The following is a 20,361-nucleotide window of genomic DNA, read 5'->3' as shown; positions in this document are numbered from 1 at the left end:
ACAAGTATAACATTTCTTATTGTTGTTACTACTACTTCCATACTCATACTTTCTTTGAGAGAAATTTTCACTACGTTTTTCAAAATTTTTATTATTAAAACTTCTCCTAGAATTAAGATTATTTTGTTTGTTCCTATTATTTTTCTGATTCAAAAATTTCTTAAACTCTTTAGTCAACAGTAATATTTCATTGTGTTCAGAATCCTCAGACTTTGATTTTGAGGGTTCAGTAACCTTTAAGGCAATATTTTTTGAATTCTTACCTTTTGGTCTTTCATCCTCATCCAGCTCCATCTCCCAAGCCTTTAGATTTCCAATCAACAAGTCCACAGAATATTCGTTTAGATTATATTGCTCCTGGATTGTTGTCTTCTTCATCCTGTATGACTTTGGAAGAGATCGTAATATTTTCCTTACAATATCGGATTCTTGTAATGGTCTTCCAAGGCTTTCACATAAACTAGAGAGATCAGTAAAACGACTATAAAAATCATCAATAGTTTCATCATCTCTCATTTTCAAGGCATCAATTTCAGAATAATATTGTTGTAATCTTTGTTCTTTTACAATATCATTACCTTCATTTAAAACACAAAGTTTATCCCAAACCTGTTTGGCGGTAACGCAATTCTGAACTCTTTTCTTTTCATCTCTGCTCATTGATGCGTAAAGAGCATTTAAAGCTTTGTGATTTCCTTCACTAGCTTTGATTTCCTTGTCAGTCCACTCATCTTCATCTTTTAATTCTTGCATAGCCGATCCTTCAGGAGCTTTTGAATCAACCTCTTTCATTGGAGGATTCCATCCACGTTCGACACTTCTCCATGCATGGAAGTCAATGCCATATATAAACGATCTCATTTGGAGTTTCCATTGAGCAAAATCCATGCTAGCGAGCAAAGGTGGCTGATTCAATCCTTGACGTTCCATCTTGAGCTAGATCTACCGGACACCTCCAGTACCTGCTCTGATGCCAATTGAAAATACAAGATAGAACAATAACGAGTAATAGCAGCGGAAAATATAGAAGAATTTCACTTTTCTATTGAACAATTCATATTACAAAGATTACACCTTAATCTATGATAATATAGTTCTCAAAAGTAAAATACTTCTTACTTGATAGTCACAATTAAGCATGAAACAACCTCACTAAGATCGTTGCTTCAAATGTCGATACAACCTCACTAAGATCGTTGTAGACACACGGATGATCAACCTCACTAAGAACGTTGATGTTGCCACTAAGGTCTTCAATGGAGTCACAAAGATCTCCTAGCACTAAGCTTCTCTTTGTGTGAATTTTCTTCTCTAAGGATTCACCTCTTTTCTTCTTTTTCTCTCTTTCTCTCCTTCTCTCTATTTCTTCTTCTCTTTGGCCGTGTCTCCCTCTTCTTGGCTCTACAGCAACTGCATGAATATATCCTATATATATCACACCTGGCCATGCACTACCTAACCCTAGTACAAGAATAGGTAATCAACCTAAATCCTTTCCTAATACATCATTCTATATAAAAGGAAAAACAATACATATGGAATACATCTTAAACTAAATATATTTGAAACTATTTTTTCCCAAATATACTTTATTCTCTCTATATATGATCCCATATATATTTCCATATATGTTTGATTCGACCAACTCATAGGATCATGCCGCAAGGTTGGTTTCCTAGTCCAACTAGGAAATGTCATCAATGCTCCCCCTTTGTTGTGCTTCATTCCTCTTTGTCTTCATCACCTATGGAGGCCAATATGTGTACCTTCATAGAACCAACACTAGCAGGGCTAGACTCGAGTCACTCGACTAAAGTTAGAAACTTAGAACAATTTACTGCTAGACTGCTAGTAAACCACGTTTGCATGCATGTATTGGCTAGGTTCATAAGATAAGGTTAGGAAGCTAACCAGAAACCCAGTACTATAAACTTAACTCATAATTACACATTTAAACCCATAACCCTTCATATGATCGATCAGATGAACTTGGTGAAGCATGAGCCTTGCAATGGATTCTTAATGACCATGATGAACTCTTGTTCTGCGCCAAGTCAACATCCTCTTCCTCCACACCACCTCCTGGCTCAGACTTCCACATCGAAATCGCTACAAAATACTCGCGAAGTACTACCAAACCAAAGCCACGGCAAATAATCATGACTAATTATGATGGATTAACCTTCCTAAAATCCAAAGTAATTGAGGTTTCACTCATCGTATAGAATGCAATAGCTTGCAGGAGTGACTATGCCGATGCATGTCCTACTGTTCTTGTAGTTTCAGTAACGGAAAGAGTCCTTTTGCTGTGATTTTAGATCACAAACAAAATTCGTTCAAGTTTATGAATATGATTGACAAATAATAAAAATAATAACTGATTAAATAGATAAATGATCCGGGTTGGATTGATTGTAGCCAATGATCGGCCAAGAATTGTATTATATTAGATCTCCAATAGCGAATTTTATACCCAAAACCATGAGTACTATGCAGATATATAAACTTGATGACATAAAATTATAAATGTTTCAATTCGTCATCAGATTACTCATCATGTATATTAAATCTCCAGGTAGCGAAAGCAAAAGGAGAATAGCTAGCAACAATTTATATATGCTTACAATTTGGCTGGACGAGAGAAAATCCAAAGTGTAAAACCACAGAGAAATATAACTAGGGGAATAAGGTGAATGACATTCTCTCCTGAAGGATTATGATGATGTAGACCCATTTCCTTTTTGGTAAGATCATCAGAATTTGGATCGTAAACAGGCAAATCCTCCGGGGAGGCAACTGTTGTGGTATTCAGGAGCGGAGAGCCTAGACACACGGACGCAGGTGAGAAGTTCACCAGAAACTCCTCGGAGGCTCGCGTGGTGCTTGAAGATCGATGCATTTTCAGGGCTTACAGGTTACAGAGAGGTATGATGGGGAAAACTAAAGGCTGTGTTTATCAGATCTTATAGTTTCAGAAAGATAAATGATACAAATCATCAAACAATATGCAATGGAGCTTTGCCAACTTTGTTAGGAATCCGGGAAGTCAAGGATAACAGCTTTGCTTGCTGAGCCCAAAATGCATTTGATTCCCTTGAATTTAGCCTATGGTTGACAATTACATACCGAACTATAAGGTTGTGAATGGTCTTACGATGTTAACCCTGTTTAAAAGCAGCTTCCATTGTAATCAAAGGTCTGCAGGTCACTATCACCATGTGCATGACTGCATGCAAAGAAGTCGAATACATGCAAGGGCAGCAACGATGACTTTATTTTAGTACAAGAACAAGTTTTAAGAGCAGAGATACTAGGAGGATGTCATGTGTAACACACTGAATAAGGAGAAAAACTAAAGCATAATATAGTTACAACATAGTGGCCATGCGCAGAAACCAGAATATGAAACAGGTGGTGCTGATTGATCATTTTAGCAAGCAAATGCCAATGTGTACAGATGCATACAGAAGAGGACACACTGAATCGACAAGTCTTAGGTAGCTGACATGACTTGTCTAAAAAAAAAATCAAATTTTAACACACGAAGATCTGAGTTAGCAGAATGGCTGCAAAGCCTGGAAAACTCCACAAAACTTTTACAGATAGCTTGCAAGTCTGATTCCTTCGGACAATTCAGACTTCCAGAAATATGCTGGTGGGGATGAATCTTGCCTCCAGTCACTCTATGAAATATCTGTTTCTGAAAGGTGAGAGTAGCTGTCCAGTCTGCTGTTTGATCTCGCTGCTAAACTCAACCTCCATCAAACGATGATTTTCCTTGTTTCGCGTCATTGAGAAGGAACCATTCAGATTATCCCCTTCAGTCACACGGATTGGAGGGTTCAAGAGGAAAACCTGTTCAACAAACACGGGTTAAGCATAGAATTACTAAAGAGTATAGCAATATATATTTCGATAAAGAACATGCACATGCTCCAAGTAATTTGTGATGCCTCTGCATGTCATTTGTTTGCTGAAACTGTGCTATGTTCATAACAAAGAAAGCCTGCTATGTATTACATAAGGGGAGAAAATATCATGACACACAACAATGCACTTAAATTCATCTAGTGTAGAGTATTTATACATTATTCACTGGCCTATCAATTTACAAATTTCAGTTCCTAATAAACATTTGGCCGCAGTGCAAACCATAATGTTGAGATTTATTTGAATTTTGCACCAATATTTTCAATCTGCATATAGAATTCTAGACAATAAATCAATTTTTTTTTAAAAGGGGTTTGGAAATAACAAACCTGTTGGCCCCAGTGCGTGCCATTATCTACACTAGGAGCAGTGGTCAACTCGACTTCATTCTGAGCTGGAACCTCCTTACGTCCCTGGTACACCAGATCAAATCAAGTATCATGTTATGGTGAGCATACAAATATTCAAGGAACCTAGCACTTGAAAAGATAAAGGATAGTCACGATTAACTTACTCGAAAATGAACATCAAACCATCCTGCGAACCCACAGAGCCTTGTGTTTGGAAGAGTTACTGTCGATGAAAAGCTCGATCTCACTTCGAGGATGTCACTGACGGAGGCAGTTAAACAGTCAATCTCTCTTAGTATAGCACCTGTCCCTATAACTTGGTTGGGATGAAGGTTGTTCCACAATGATGTCTACGAAATATTCAACAACATCACTTTAAGATGTTAACACCATGAAGGAGCATGGTAAATTCATATGCAAGTAAAAGGAAATGATGAACATGAATTGTTTTCCCTTTGCATAGTAATAATAATTAAAGGCAGAATCATGACTAAACAGGATTTTAAAAATAATTTTTTCCTTTTTAAAAGAGAAACATGTAGGACTGAAAATTTCCAAATGTTAATTACATTTCAAAATGAAACAAAGGGGAAGGTAAAGACCTAAGTGCATCCTTGAATTTAAAAAATTCAAGGAGCAGGAGAGAGAAGTTCACGGAAGCGATTATGAAGTTTTGAAGCAAGTTTTTTTGGAAAAATATAAATAACAAAAATGACAAATGAATGTTGCATTATTGTGCACACATCAACAATCTTGTCAACATTCAATCACCTGAAGATAGTATTTCTTCTGCTCTTCAGCAAAAGGTTTTGTTAGAGCACCCATATCAACACCATAATAAGATTTTGTTTCATTTGTGAAATGATACCAGCCTTCCATCGATGATTTAAAATCATTTTGTTTTTGATCTCCTAACCCAGATCTAATAGGTGCCACCCACATACGAGCATGACTCGGATACCTGTAGAACAAACATTTTGTTCCAAATTAGATGGTAGAATCATAAAAAAAAAGTGCACAAAGATTGCTCGATCAACTTAGTAAATCAAAGGGAACAGGCTCGAGATAAAATTCCCATCATAGTACAATTGCACTACAAGAATCAAAATAAAAAACAGATAACTAACAGAGATGAAGGATTTGGCAGGAACGCCTAGTGTAAAAAGACGAGCACTATATGGGAATTTAACTGCAAATGATCTCATATGACCTTTTATGTGGCTTATCTCAGATGCAAGAGATAGATTTAAGTGCATAATTATAGACAAATAGAAGCCTTAGCAATACCACAGACCACCAAAACCCAAGAAACAAGTAGAGAAGTGTTTTTTGAAACAAAAATTTGCTTGGGGCCCTCTATTTTTCATCTGTTTTCAACACATGTGCATGGTGGTCTTACAAAATCACTACACTTCAACAATGTGACAACTGCGGGATTTCTAGCATAGAAGATAAACATTCTCCCTTACATAACATGTAGACAAAAGAAACTACCATGAACTGTATATTCATACAGCTGAAGTTTCAATATTAAAACCAGAGGGAAATTAGCAGTTGAAAAAACCAGCCAAAAGTTTCAACACAATAGCACACTTACATGACTCCAGTTGGCTTCAACCATCGGTCACGGGCACATATCACAGAGTCAAACATCGATTCACGCAGTAGGAAATACCCCATCCACTCCGAAATTATCACATCAACTGCACGCCAGTACATAAATCATATAAAATGACACCAATACAAATAAACACTCCAAAACTTAAAAACTCACATATACCAACCTTTCTCTGGAAGTTGAACATCCTCCATAGAGCCCTGAATCACCTCAACTACATCCTGCACATTATTCGCTTTCACAAGCTCGCGCGCATGTTCAGCCATGTTAGTGGCTTCCACAGCATACACCTTCCTAGCACCAGCTTGCGCAGACCAAATCGCGAGAATGCCACTCCCCGTTCCCACATCCAACACAACCTTCACCACAGTTCAACCACATTAACCCCAAAATTCAACACTACCAACAAAACAACCCCATTTCACCACACATCATACCCAAGTTAATTTTTTTTTTTTAGTTCCTCAGTAAAGTTCATTCCTTTAAACTCCTTAACACATAATTCCTCTTGCAAATTAACCAAACTAACCCCAAATTCCAAGCTTTCAACAAAATTAACAAGTTATTAACAAGTGAATGCTTACTTAGTATAAAGGTTGAAGCTTTTAAGCAGTAAAGATGAGAACTTTTAATGGGTTTCTTAGAGAGCTCTACCTTGCCATTGAAGTGGTGCTTGTTCTTGAAGACGGCGTTGTAGTAAGCGTCCATGCGGACACGATCGGAGAGCATCTCCTTCTGGTGGTAGAGGAAGGCGTAGGTGCAGAAGTAATTGGCAAAGTCGACGCCTTTATCCACCGACGCGCGGCCATTGCTGGCGGCGCCGATTGTTTGGTCTGAAACGACGCCGTTTGTGTAGCTTCCCATGTTTGAGTTGGGTAGTATGTGGTCAATGCCCTGAAAGACCAAACACGAAAAATGAGAGAGGAGGGTTTTTGGGGGTTTAGGGCAACGTAGTAGATGATCTTATGTAGTCGAGTCCACGGTGCTGCCTCTGCTACTCTGTTTTAGGGTAAGTGAGTAGGTCCCATAATCTTCCTCATTAGGGTAAGTGAGATAAAACATTAAATCATAATAGAGGAAAAACCGAAAAACGGATAAGTTTATTCGTACAAGTTTCATCGTACTAGTTACACTTTTAGATTTACACATTTTCCTATCAATCAATATTCTTTTACAAATAATTACTATCTATTAACTATTGAAACCATTTATTCTGTAATTTTGTTTACTCGTAGTGGTTACGATGATATAAGTAGTGTTTGTCATGATATCAATTTAATATTTTTTTTCGAGATTGTCTGTTGTGCAGCAAGGTATGGTATACACACAATTGTGTGTAGTAATAAAAGAGTAATGGGTTATCATAAAATGCACTTGTATGTGTGGGGGTAGATTGTGAAAAAAAAAAGCTTCTGCATGTGCATAACAGAATTTTTCCCTTTTTTCCCACCATTTCTCTAATTCTTTCCCTTCTCACTCTTGACTTTACGGTCCTTACTCCTTACCCATCTCTTCCCCTCATCAACTAACAAATGGCCTCTAGCCATTACAAGTTCATGTGCTTTGTTGCTACAAGTCTTAACCCCTTGACCTCACCTGATTTTTCTATTATGCACAGACTGAATCTAAGATTTCATCGTTTTGATACGAATCTAAACACTTGGAGTGTTGCAGATTGTTGTTTTCTGAAAGTGATAATATGATCTATCTTATGTTGTCCAAACTAGTCACGCGTTAGTGAGTGCATTGGTGCAATGCCGGTTCTCCCTTTAGCATAAACTAATTTTGGTGCTGTTGGTTTCTTCACCCCTCTATGATCCGTGAACCTCAAAAGTCAAAATTATTATTCCAGGACTCGGTCCTGCAGTCTTGTTACTTTAGAACCTAATCTTCAATGTCTTTTCAAGCTTTAGGATAGTATTATATGATTCAGTCAGTGTTGAAATGAATATTTCAATGTAACTCTGTCTGTCTTGAGCACCATTAAGGCCAAATTAAGCAATGTGAATGTTTTACCTCATCAGCAAGTGTTGTCTTGATCACTTGCAGCAGGGTTCATTAGTTTAATGTAATTGAATGAGTCTAGACTTTTAAAATTTGATCACTAATATGCATGTCTATAATCTATATGGTCAATGACCAGGTCACACATACATTGTTCCTCACCTTATTGGGGGCTTACCTGTGAAAATGAAGCTATTTGATTTTAGAATAGGGTTTATTTATTTCTGGAAAATGTTTCCAATAATTGGCATTAAATAAAAATGAAAGTCAGACAAGTAATTAGGTGAACTTCTTGGTGGTTTCTTTGGTTCCATTTGATTCATGACCCACATTGTTCAAACTTTCAACTCTTGGCCGATCTATATAGATTAGAATTTAGAAGTATCCCTTTGGTTAAATATTCACAGCATGTTAGACCCTAGGAGCTAGCCAATGAAGGAAACTAATAAATTCAGGAAAAAGTATCATGTTGAAGGAGAGAAGAAACTCCAGTGATCATATAAAAAAAAACTCCAGTGATCTCCCTCTCTCTATCTCTCTTTCTCTTTCTCTCTTAACCTGAAACCAGAAAATGCAACTTTGATTTGATGGAGGACAAGAAAGCCAACATAATAGCTGCTTCATCAGTGATCATCCTCATCATTTTCATCATCGTCGCTCGCGTGTCTCTCAAGCTTTCCAGTACTTTCTATCTCATTTGTGGAGCAGGAATTGCTGTGATCCTTGCTGTGTTTGCATGGCTAATAATCAGACATCACTACAATTACAGGCGAAAACAGATGGAATCACAGTACAAATCCGAAGGACGTGAGCTAAGGATAGAGTACAGCTTCCTCCGAAAAGTAGCTGGAGTTCCCACAAAGTTTAGGTTCAATGAGCTAGAAGAAGCCACAGACAACTTCAAGGCATTGCTTGGCCAAGGGGCTTCTGCTAAAGTGTTCAAAGGCATTCTAAGTGATGGAACTCCTGTTGCAGTAAAAAGGCTTGATGTGGAGGAGCGGGGCGATAGGGAATTTAGATCAGAAGTTTCTGCAATAGCTAGTCTACAACATGTGAATCTTGTGAGGCTTCTTGGATATTGCTGTGTTAGTCCTGCAGGGCCCCGGTTCCTCGTGTATGACTTCATCTCAAATGGCTCATTAGATGGTTGGATTTTCAATAGAAAGGTAAGGTCTAATCGCCGAGGAGGGTGTTTGTCTTGGGACTTGAGGTACAGAGTTGCTATTGATGTTGCCAAGGCACTTTCTTATCTGCATCATGATTGCAGGAAAAGGATCTTGCACCTTGATGTTAAGCCGGAAAATATTCTCTTGGATGAGAATTTTAGAGCAATTGTGGCAGATTTTGGTCTGTCAAAACTAATGGGAAGAGAGGAGAGTAGTGTCATGACAACAATAAGGGGCACTAGAGGGTACTTAGCTCCTGAGTGGCTGTTGGAGCATGGAATTTCAGAGAAATCGGATACTTATAGCTATGGAATGGTGCTCCTTGAGATGATTGGAGGCAGAAGAAATGTGAGTTTCATTGAAATGGGTACTCATAATAGGCCTCATAGGAAATGGCAATACTTCCCCAAAACTGTGAATGAGAAAATGAGAGAAGGCAAACTCATGGAGATTGTTGATCAGAGACTATTAGATAGTGGAGGGATTGATGAGAGAGAATTGAAAAGGCTAGTTCATGTAGCCATTTGGTGCATACTAGAGAGGGCTAGTCTCAGGCCTCCTATGTCTGAAGTGGTTGAAATGCTTGAAGGTGGTTTGATTGTGGAGCAGCCTCCTGATACTCAAATGACCATTGTAGATTTCTTGTCACTAGAAGAAGAATCCCAGCCACAGATCAATGGTCATCACGGGCCAGACATTGTTGCTGCCTTGGCAGCTCAACAAGTAGATAGCAGTAATGAAAACTCATCCTCAGTTTACTCATATGGAACTGCAATGTCTGCTATAACACCGAGATAACTCAACTCCATTATGGCCTTCTTCCTTAAACTCCGTGGTAAATTTTCTGCAGCTTGTAACATATATGAGACTTTTTCTGTATACTCAAAAAATTGATGTTCTATCTGTGAATTAAATGTATGATGACTATGATCATAGAAAGGTAGATATTTCCATGTACCTCAGCTCACTGAATCTTTCGCAGCCACTTTTTTGGGCCTCTTTAGCAACCACTCAAAGACAGAGACTTTGATCAAGTGGATCAAATTTGAGCAAGTTGATCATTCTGGACATTTTGAAAAGCACTATTTCTACCATTTCCCAACTGCTAGATTTTTCAGCATTCTGGCTAGTCCGCTTGCAACAAGAACAATTACCAACTAAATATTTTATAGAAAATGTCATCCACAATAGTAACGTCTAGAAATTGGAGAAGATTACAACTTACAAGGGTACTTGATTCCAATTATATGATAAAAGAAAAGTGGGGACCCTCTTAATATAGAGAACCTATGTCCCCCAACTTCTCATCTCATCTCATCTACATGTGGCAGATATCTATAGTGTTATCAATGATCAACCGGAGTAAAATGCTTCAATGATCATGATAAACGGTTGAGGTTTCATCTCATTTGAATACAACCAGAAACGACATCAAATAAAAACGACAGAACAACAAACTTTTAGTTGGGGAGGAGAGGAAAGTCAGGAAACAGTGTGAGAGAGAGAAGAGAGACAGGAGGGAGAAAGATCAGCCCACCAAACCTAGTCGAGGTATGTAACAATGGTGCAAAACCCAGTTTTTCAGTTATTGTTTCTGCTCAATTTCAATTGGGTTATAATATCATTTGTGTCCCATGTTTCAAAGATACCATCTTTATACTTACATATTGCGTTAGTCTGTGTTAAATTTCAAGCTTTAGTATTTGAGTATTGGGTGTTCAAGTATTACCATTTTTGGTTTATAGCTTCAATTATAAACCTTTATGTTCAGATGGTGTCAGGGTAGAACCTTTATAAATTGACATTTATAGTTCTGGTTTCTGGGTTGAGGGGTTGTTGACTTGTAGTGAACAATGTCAAACACTTTAATCACAGCTGGGATCTCAAATTGGCATTTCTATGCAAGACAGGGACCTCATTTTAGATCATCAAATGATTGACAGGAGTCATAGAAGCACCATTTGGCACATTTGACATTTTGGAAAACTAATTTCCCAGCTTTTAAAACACTCACTTGATGTTGTTTGTCTTGGCCCTTTATGATTAGATATGGTTATTTCAGTTCAATAAGAGAGGAAAATGCCAATTTTTAGGTGTAAACTCGATTAGGTGTTCTAGGAATATTGCTGCACTGTTTTCCAGATCCTTTATTTATAACTTTTGTTTGAGCTATCCAGAAGTTAAGTTCTTTTCTAAGCTGTAGGGTTTGTTTCAAAATGCTAAGTGTAATCTAAATGTTTGAACATTTAGGTTTTGAAGTTGAAAAGCTACAGCATTGTAGATGTCTGCAGAGAATCATATTCGGACTATGACTTTTCAGTGACTAACAAAAATGGAAAATTCTGATGTGGTTGTTATTCTGCATAAATCTAATCATGAATACAGATGTATAAAAAACCAGAAGTGTTACACATAGGGTAATTTTGCCACCTTCATAGCCTTGTTGTGTTTCCTTTTTTTTTTTTCTAGGTCTATAGGTGAGGTGATCCATGAGTATTCTGAATTAGCCATAAACAGGTATCAGCTAATAAATCGGAATTGGTGGTGTTTTATCATTGCAGGTTCTGTGCTCCTTTATCTTTACAATTTCTGTAGTAGGAGTGTCATTGGTGCTATTTTCCTTGAGAGTGCCTAATATGAGCTTTACATCTCCATCTGTGGGTGCGGGTTAGTTTTTTTCACATTCTTGATGTCATTGTAGTTTGGTGAAGTGGTCTCATTAATGGTGTTCATGCTCATAATGAGCATCACTTTCATTTCCATGTTAACAATACTGTAGCTTGCCTTTCTTGTAATGTAGCTTGGTTCTATGTTTGTATTGAGCAGGTTAGTGAATTATTTGATTAGAAATAACATCTGGGGTTCATTGATAAAAATTAAAAAAAAAACATTTGTGGGTTCTGTTTATTATTAATCCTTTCTTATTTTATATTGTTGTAATCTATTTGCAGGTGGTAGAACTGTTAGAAGGGCATTTGAATTTGGAAGAACTTATGTAGTCCGACCTAAAGGGAAACACCAGGCCACTGTAGTTTGGCTACATGGCCTTGGTGATAATGGCTCAAGGTGGTTTTTGTCCCCGTTGCTTGTGTAAACCATTTCTAACAAAGTTGACAATATTGAAGTCACACACAAAAAAAAAATTAGTGACTTTTGTTTATTGTATATTATATTTCACACTACCATTATTTTTTTCTGATATCCACTACATGCTTAGAATTTTATTTTAACTTTCTCTTATTTCATACTGTTTTTCCTTCTGCAGCTGGTCCCAGCTCTTGGAAAGCCTCCCTCTTCCAAATGTAAGAATGAATACATTAACACTATTAGAAGTTGAATGTTCTCGTTATGCCATACTGAAATAGTGTGATGCAGATTAAATGGATATGTCCAACCGCGCCTACTCAACCGATTTCAGTTTTTGGTGGTTTTCCTTCCACTGCTTGTAAGATTCATAGTCTCATACTCGTATTAATATATGTAGCCTTATGTATTGATCTTGCAATGACATCTTGTTTGAAGACAAACCATTTTAACATTTTGCCACTCATAAGTCATGACTACTGACAAAAATTTCAGTTGAAATTAAGTAAGGCTATCACAACTTCACATATTTGAATTGCTTGTCTGATATGGATAGGGTTTGATGTTGGAGAGCTGTCAGAAGATGCTCCAGATGATCTAGAGGGCTTAGATGCTTCAGCAGCACATGTAGCTAATTTACTGTCAACAGAGCCAGAAGACAGTATGTTCCTCTTGCTGTATTTCATTCACAATCTGATTTTTATGTTGTGAACCCCTATGGGGCATTTCAAACTCCTCGAGATCTTTGGGTTGTGTTATAGAGATAACTTTAAATCATTATTCCCCGACCTTAGATCAATCTGGTGTATGCTGCAGTTAAGCTTGGAGTTGGAGGTTTTAGTATGGGTGCAGCTACAGCTCTATACTCTGCCACATGTTTTGCTGTAAAGAAATACGGGAATGGTACTCCATACCCATCCAATTTGAGTGCAGTTGTTGGACTTAGTGGATGGCTTCCATGTTCCAAGTTTGGCTTCTCACTCTACTCCTCATCCAAGGTAACCCCTCTGTCTTGTTTTGCAATTAGTTACAAGTCCTTTTTTTTTCAGGTCCTTGAGTAAGAAGTTTGAAGAAGCAAATGAAGCTGCAAGACGTGCTGCCTCGTTACCACTTTTATTATGTCATGGAAAAGGTGCTTTTCATCTCTAATGCATACATATCATGGGTCTTATTTGTCTTTTACCTATAATTGTGTAGTCTGTCCATGTTCCCAGTGCTCTGCCTATATGCACAACATTATAGTTATTCTGATATGCTGCAGGTGATGATGTGGTTTCTTACAAGTTCGGTGAGAAATCTTCACGAGCTCTGAGTGGAATTGGATTTCAGGACGTGACGTTCAAATCTTATAATGGGTATGTGGTCTGAAATTTTGTTGAAAAGCATTATTTTGGTTCTCTAAAGAAATTATATGATTGTTCTGTTCCAAAATGCAGGCTTGGTCATTACACAGTTCCTGAAGAGATGGATGAGGTCTGTACTTGGCTAATTTCAAAGTTGGGGCTTGAAGGAACTTCTTCATAGTTTGCTTCCCAGAAGAAATCTCAAGCAACATCAAGAGGCAAAAAATTGAAGGGAGGTGTAAGAAACATCAAAAATTTAGTGGTTTGGTAGCGAGTTATGACCTATGTCCTTTTAAGGCTTATTATTGTTTGGCTGGTGGATAAAAATCATAAAATCCATATTCGTATGTGATAAGATATTCATTATTTGGATCATATAACATGCAATTCGAACATAGTGGGTAAAAGTTTTGTTTTTCTCTCCGAAATTTTAAATAACAGAGAGAATATGTTTAGGGTTTAGGGTATTTAAACTGATGATCTATTATCTTAAATTTTGGTTTGATTTAGGCTTGTGTTGCGACTCCACTTCCTTAGTTTCATTGTTGCTTTCTTCACTATCTCAATTGCTTATTCAGCTGAAAGTTAACAACCATGTTATCTGTGCAATTCTCCATTTCCACTCCTTTGGTTGCTTTCTTGTTTCAATTCAACCCTTCTCTTTTTTCCCCTTCTGGGTTCATCACTTTATCGCAAGAAAAAGATAACATAAGGAAAGACAGGGTTAAACAAAATGCAATTCAGACTGAAAAAGAGGGAAATGTAATTTTCACTAGCCCGGTAGCCCACAGCTCCTCTAAAAACTTGATAGCCTCTCCATGCACAAATTATCAATTAGACAATTACAACAAACTACCTTCTACTTTCAGATTCCACAACAAGGAACTGCAAAACGTGTTTGAAATGGTACCAAAAAGATGTCAAACTTAAGCAAATGGGATCAACACTGTGCATACAAAATTACAAACAATCAATACAGTCAGGCAGCTTTGATTCTGCAAACAGGAGGTCCCTTCATTAGCCATCCACGCTACAAAGATATGGAGAAGAATGACGGGCTCTAACAACCCTCTGCAGGAGTGGTTCTTTCCTCTTTTCAGAAAAAAAATTGCGGTTTATGCTCACGTTTGGGCCTCTTTAACAATAGTCACATCCCCCCATCCACACACTGGTGATATTGCAGCCAATGGTGACAGCAGACGCTTTTCTTGATCATCATCAACTTCTGTCGACTCACGAGGTGTGGTGATTGTTAGAGATTCAGTGCCATCTTCTTCTGGACACAATCAGACAAGAAAGCAGCATAATAATGTTAAATGTCGAAGCAACTGGAGACACTATTATCTTATTTAAAATAAATAAATAATTAGAAACATAAAGCCACTAATATTGAGTTCAAAATACTACCCGACTCATGGTGGTATTCAGGAGTCTGTTTAACGGTAGTAACTTGAAGGCTTTCTGGAAGAAGACAGCTGCACAACGAACCTGAAATTCCAAACAAAACACAGACTTAACAAAGCCTTCACTATTGATTTAAGCAAAGCAAATAAACAAGGTCCTCCATGTGTGAGTACTTATGCCTATGAAAGTGACCAATTCAAAGAATATGAAATGAAATAAAGACAAATCAGACAATCAAAATCCAAACCCTCATGCATGATATCATTTTGCACATTTAAATGTCATTCAGTACACCAAAAATGGGTGCTTTTCTATCCCAAATATGTTTTACTAATCAACCATGGACTTAAGACTATTGTTATCAACAACTAGAAGACTGCATAATCAAACATAGTTCTCCAAAATAAAGCACCCAAAACAGAGTGAGTACAAGAAGTCCATAGTATAAATTCTTTTTACCTAGACGAGCAAGCCGATTCACCCACCCAGGAATCTGTCTTTCAGTCAACCTGAATGCCATGTCATCTGTAAAATGGTTGCAATTCTTGGAGATAAGGTGATAGGTATCCCCATGATACTCCGCAGCAACATTCTCAATAAATGTCCGAAATTCAGAAGGAGACATGTTTATGCGACCAAGTGAAATAGAGGATCGGTAAATGAATCCCGGGCAGGCCTTTGGTTCCACTTCAAAAACTCCACTAACAGGTAAGTCATGAGCTCCAAAACCATACTCTTTACCATGAACTGTTCACAATCAAAGAAGACAATATGGTTAACAGTATCTATAAAGATGAGAATCAAAAGCTACTGATCAGTCAATATGATTTAAGACAACATACTTCCGTATGTGTTTGCAACTTTCAGATTCCAAACAAGAAAACTAATTCATCTGTCACTACACCGAAAGCTCTCTTCTTGTAGAAGCCCACACTCACCCACAAAATTTCATCGAACATCCACAATATATAAGAGTCATACCAAGAAACCCCACTCAACACTACCCCATAACCACAATGACCCCAAATCTAACTTGTTACTATTCAGTACAAAACAAACTCTGCTCGATACTAAAAACCGAAATCACAAAGCAGTATACACATGTTTCCACCACAAACACATCATTACATTGCATTATGAATCAGAACCACATCAGATTTATACCTACAACGTTCGAGTCCCACATCCCCAAACAGCACATAGCACCATCCCAACCAGGTCTAAAGTACCAATCTTGAAAACCTCTACACCCTAAAAACATAAATGCATATTCACCGCAACTACCAATCACCCAGAAAAACCCAATAACCAAAAACCAAAACATAACCAAACCCAGATCACCAAAACATGAAAAACCAAGAGACCAATAAAGAAAGATGAGATTTTGAAACAGGGGCAGACCTTCAATACCGGAGTGGAATATTCCGAGACCGACCCAAACTGAGTAATTGTTCATAGGAGTGAGGTCGTAGACGTTCAAGATCACCGGAGTCTCGTACCTCTTGTCGCTCCGATCAATCCCACCGCCGGAACTGGAGGTGCTCTCGGCTCCCATTTTGCTCCACAAAACTTTTTGAAATTGCAAAAAAGACCCGGATTACAAATTGGTTATCTTTACTAGTCCATCGAGGGCCTTTAGAGTTCAGAGAGAGAGAGAGAGAGAGAGAGATCGGTCTCTCTGGGCAAAGAGGAAAGGTGAGGGACTTTTTTGGAATTTAAAATTTTAATGATTAATTGAGAGAGAGAGAGAGAGGATTGAGCAGAATCGTCGTCGGCCACTTTGCTTTATTAAACTCTTGGCTGTCATATTTGGATAATACTATAAATCTATAATGTCAAGGAATAAACAAATTTGTCGATCACTCTTTATATGCATATTCATATCTGTTTATCTAGATAAAAGTCACGTATCTTTTTTATTTTCTATAGTTATATCATAGTTAATTATTACATTTGTTAAATTAATTATTGATTTATTTTTACCATATTATTAATTTATATAAATAACTATAGTTATATCATAGTTAATTTAGGATACATGACTTTTATTTATGTAGATGAGCATGAGGGTGTTAAAATAATGTGGTTGACAAATTTACTTACGGAGGGATAAGGTAATTGGTCACCTTGTTTCTATTATTTTCACACAAAATGAACAAACACAAATGTATCGTGTGTTTACAAGCCGTGAACAGAAAAAAATTCTCTGATATTGGACGGATCTGTGTGTTTCGAACTCTTGTGTGCACGTTTGGTGTTGTTAATTCATGTAACTAACTCTGTCATAATTGAAATTTGGATTTCATATAAGATTGTCTCGGTCCTCCAATTTAGCCCCTCAACATGGACTAGTTGAATGATGTTGAATATATATTACTTTTGTGTCATTTGCACGAGATTTGCTTTAAGGATTGTAACGTTTGATCTATTATGACGATTAGATATAGAATCTAGATTAGAGAAGTTGCCAGGTCCAAAGTCTTGCATTGCTATTTAACTATCAAAAATAAACTGAACTGCTTACTGTTATCGTATAAAGAGAAAAAGACAAACTCGCAAGGCAAATATATAGAATTCTTGTTTTCTTCAGACGAATACATTTTTTTCACTCTGGATAATTTAACTCAGCAACACTGCTCCACACTCCAAGCAAGGAGCAGATTTCGGAGCATACGAGTTTCCGTTTCATTCCTTCTGATTAATCCACCCGAGCCAAGAGCACAGGCACTTAACCCCGGACATTTCTTTAATCAGAAATGTTAATCATCAGCAAGCAACTGACAGCAGCCGATTACAGACCTTTAGCAAACTTACTTTTCAATCCTTAAAATGAAAAACAATTTCGCTGACTCGACATTCTTCTGCAATCATGGCTGGTTGTTGTCTGGGGTTGTCCGTCGTCTTTCCCGGAGACGTGCACTCTGCCTCCTAGTAGGGGCAGCTGAGCCACCATCTGAAGTCTCATTCTCGGTGTCTCTTGAGGAAGAAGCAGCTTCACCCTCGTAGCTTTCTCCCCAAAGCCTGGTAGACCTCCTTCTCATACTAATATGTGCTCTAGTTCTTGTGCCAGGAGACCAACTGCTGCTCCTCAAACTGGACCCAGATGTAGGTCGATATATTCTAACTAGAAAGAATACAGTTAGCCATCCTCCTCCATCCTGTTCAACTGCCAAGCTGCTGTCATCCCTATCCTCACCGGTTGAAGATCGGAGTGTGCTGAGCAGATCACCAATATCCCTCTGCCGCTCCATACTCCTCCAGGAACGCTGTCGATCTGGGTCTGCCTCTGATGGGCGTGCTTGTGGGTGCTCCAGCCTTGCATGCTTCCTGAGATCTGTATAGGTTCCGCTAAAACTACATGTCTCACACGAACAGTTTCTCGATTTGGCATTCATGAAACAACGAGCAGGGTCCACAATTATCCAATCTTTTACCTCCCCACGGCAGAGTGGGCACACAAGCTTGGGCTGTTCCTGGTGTTCACAAGATATGGGAATCATGGGTGGGGGTTCTTCCTCAGTTATGTCAGTTTGCACATCAGTAATTATTGATTCAGAAGTTTCAAAAGGAGGCAACAGAGCATCCGAAACCATAGTTTCTTCTTCAGGCAGCATCTCTGGTGAATTTTCTTCTGAAAATGACTTGCAGAACTGGTCTAGACAGTTTGAATGGCGGTAGCTTGTGTCACACATGTAAGGGCGGCACCCCTTCTCAAAAGATGAACATATGAGGAGAACCGCATTGTGCGGGTGTTCCAAACAAACTGGACACCTAGCTTCTTCCCACTCTTTCACAGTTTCCTCAGTTTCTGAAGGAAGTTTGGGAGTAGGACGCTTTGTATGACTGGAGCTGCCTGGATAGGGAGATGCTCTGTACCTCTCCCGAGACACAGAACGATCCCTTCTTTCCTTAGGCATTTTGAACTACCAGAGATACTTCCCGCTCTTCCCAAACAATATAGGCAGGTTGGAGCTAAAAAAAAGAACAAAGTATAATATGAGCAACACCGATAACTATCTGCTTGATAAGAAAAATTAACAACACTTGATGTGCATACTCATTACGAGCAACATGAATATCCATTACATGTACACAAGGAGAGTCGTAACAAATTTAACAATATAGTGCTAATTAAACAATAGTGCTAAAACGCATCCAAGGCCATATAATTTTTACAAAGAAAACACACACATTTGACAATCACTAGTTTAACAATAAACAAGTTCCAATACGCATAAAAAGTGCTATCAATGAAACTCTCGCTACACTATGAATCAGTAATATTCCCATGAGAATTGAAAACATACGCCTTCGCATACTATCTATGAAGCAACAATTCATAATAAAAGCATCCAGAGCACTTCCACAACAAGCTAAACACTACCAAATTAAGAACACAAATCAAAACTCAATATAAAGATCAATACAAACCAGAAAACCAAACCACCTGTAACGCATTTCCTTAAATCACACAACTAAAAGCATCATCAAGCATACATGTAATTCCCAGCTCTTCCTTTTTCGTCCGAGGAAATCAAACACAGTTCAGCCACAAAAGGGACTGATTGTATAGATAATCCAGATCAAAACTAAAGAGCTCATTATAAGATATGAGCTCAATTACTATACTTTACAATTAGTCACAGCTCAAACACAAATGGGGAAAGCTGCGCAGTAATAATCTTCAATAGCTTAAATACACAAACAAACAAGACCCTTTTCATTATTCATCCAACAAACCAAACCCAACACCCCAATTTCACCAGAAAACCAAAACAACAGAAACGCCCAAAACATTGAAACCCCCAATTTCATCAATTAAAAAACAAAACTTTAACCAAAACCCAGAACGGTTAGCTCAGAAGAATTCGAATCAAGGCAGTAATTAGATCCGGGTACAATCAGACCTCAGAATTAGGTGAGAAAATTACCGGATTACAAAGTTGTTCAAACTTGTGGAACCCTAGCTCGACATGTCGGGATTCAATTGGGATTGAGTCGCGGCGACGACTCTGAAAAGCGCTTCCGGAAAAAGCAGCTTTGCTGGGATAAATTGATATGGAGATGAAGAAGGAAGCAAAATTCTGTTTTTCTTTGTTCTAGGGTAACTGATTGAGAGAGAGCGAGAGCAGCCACCCAAGAAGAAAAAGAACAAAGAAAATAGAAAAAAGAAAAAAATGGTGAGAGCTTGTGGGAGGCTTATACATATACTTGTATATATAATCGTATAATCTGACTAGGACATCGTGGTCGGTCCGAGGGTGCTGACGTGGACCACTCATCTTCCTTGTGTTTTGCGTTTTTTTATATTTATTTTAAATTTTTGAAAATTTGAAATTGTAGAGGATGTAATTACATTGATTATGAAATCTATTAAGGATTAAACTTACTGAATCCACGCTAGCAATTACTACGCTATTGCGGTAACTATTGATTCAGAAATTTATATTTTACTTATAGAT

General features: G+C 37.9%; 5 protein-coding genes across 8 annotated transcripts; 2 read left to right on the top strand and 3 right to left on the bottom strand.

Annotated features, from left to right (window-relative positions):
- Positions 1-3,403: 3,403 nt before the first annotated feature.
- On the bottom strand, positions 3,404-6,854 carry LOC126788881 (protein arginine N-methyltransferase PRMT10). The gene is made up of 7 exons (XM_050514898.1): positions 6,553-6,854; positions 6,065-6,257; positions 5,878-5,983; positions 5,052-5,241; positions 4,445-4,630; positions 4,260-4,343; positions 3,404-3,855 (listed from the first exon to the last, which is right to left on the bottom strand). Exons 1-7 carry the CDS (start codon positions 6,760-6,762, stop codon positions 3,679-3,681), a joined length of 1,146 nt encoding a protein of 381 aa, XP_050370855.1. The 5' UTR covers positions 6,763-6,854; the 3' UTR covers positions 3,404-3,678.
- Positions 6,855-8,443: 1,589 nt separating this feature from the next.
- Positions 8,444-9,987, top strand: LOC126795060 (probable receptor-like protein kinase At5g20050). Its single transcript, XM_050521883.1, has one exon. The coding sequence runs from the start codon at positions 8,490-8,492 to the stop codon at positions 9,864-9,866; it is 1,377 nt and encodes a 458-aa protein (XP_050377840.1). The 5' UTR covers positions 8,444-8,489; the 3' UTR covers positions 9,867-9,987.
- Positions 9,988-10,525: 538 nt separating this feature from the next.
- LOC126782934 (uncharacterized) lies at positions 10,526-13,957 on the top strand. 2 transcript variants are annotated; one of them, XM_050508302.1, is made up of 10 exons: positions 10,526-10,619; positions 11,630-11,729; positions 12,020-12,134; positions 12,334-12,370; positions 12,444-12,513; positions 12,709-12,813; positions 12,969-13,119; positions 13,202-13,284; positions 13,414-13,507; positions 13,589-13,957. In XM_050508302.1, exons 2-10 carry the CDS (start codon positions 11,705-11,707, stop codon positions 13,674-13,676), a joined length of 768 nt encoding a protein of 255 aa, XP_050364259.1. In that variant the 5' UTR covers positions 10,526-10,619; positions 11,630-11,704; the 3' UTR covers positions 13,677-13,957. The 2 variants fall into 2 exon arrangements, with proteins under 2 accessions (XP_050364259.1, XP_050364251.1); XM_050508294.1 differs by having other exon boundaries at positions 11,630-11,735.
- A 315-nt stretch (positions 13,958-14,272) lies between these two features.
- On the bottom strand, positions 14,273-16,581 carry LOC126783298 (deSI-like protein At4g17486). 3 transcript variants are annotated; one of them, XM_050508754.1, is made up of 5 exons: positions 16,301-16,581; positions 15,359-15,646; positions 14,903-14,983; positions 14,621-14,768; positions 14,273-14,441 (listed from the first exon to the last, which is right to left on the bottom strand). In XM_050508754.1, exons 1-5 carry the CDS (start codon positions 16,452-16,454, stop codon positions 14,348-14,350), a joined length of 765 nt encoding a protein of 254 aa, XP_050364711.1. In that variant the 5' UTR covers positions 16,455-16,581; the 3' UTR covers positions 14,273-14,347. The 3 variants fall into 3 exon arrangements, with proteins under 3 accessions (XP_050364711.1, XP_050364703.1, XP_050364719.1); XM_050508746.1 differs by having other exon boundaries at positions 14,277-14,441; positions 14,621-14,771; positions 16,301-16,579; XM_050508762.1 differs by having other exon boundaries at positions 14,316-14,490; positions 14,621-14,771; positions 16,301-16,577.
- Positions 16,582-17,435: 854 nt separating this feature from the next.
- Positions 17,436-20,053, bottom strand: LOC126785459 (uncharacterized). Its single transcript, XM_050511161.1, has 2 exons — positions 19,831-20,053; positions 17,436-18,871 (listed from the first exon to the last, which is right to left on the bottom strand). Exon 2 carries the CDS (start codon positions 18,814-18,816, stop codon positions 17,767-17,769), a length of 1,050 nt encoding a protein of 349 aa, XP_050367118.1. The 5' UTR covers positions 18,817-18,871; positions 19,831-20,053; the 3' UTR covers positions 17,436-17,766.
- Positions 20,054-20,361: the final 308 nt, after the last annotated feature.

This window comes from Argentina anserina, chromosome 1 (assembly GCF_933775445.1).
Source record: "Argentina anserina chromosome 1, drPotAnse1.1, whole genome shotgun sequence".
Lineage (NCBI taxonomy): Eukaryota > Viridiplantae > Streptophyta > Magnoliopsida > Rosales > Rosaceae > Argentina > Argentina anserina.
This window is presented reverse-complemented; position numbering and strand designations above follow the sequence as displayed.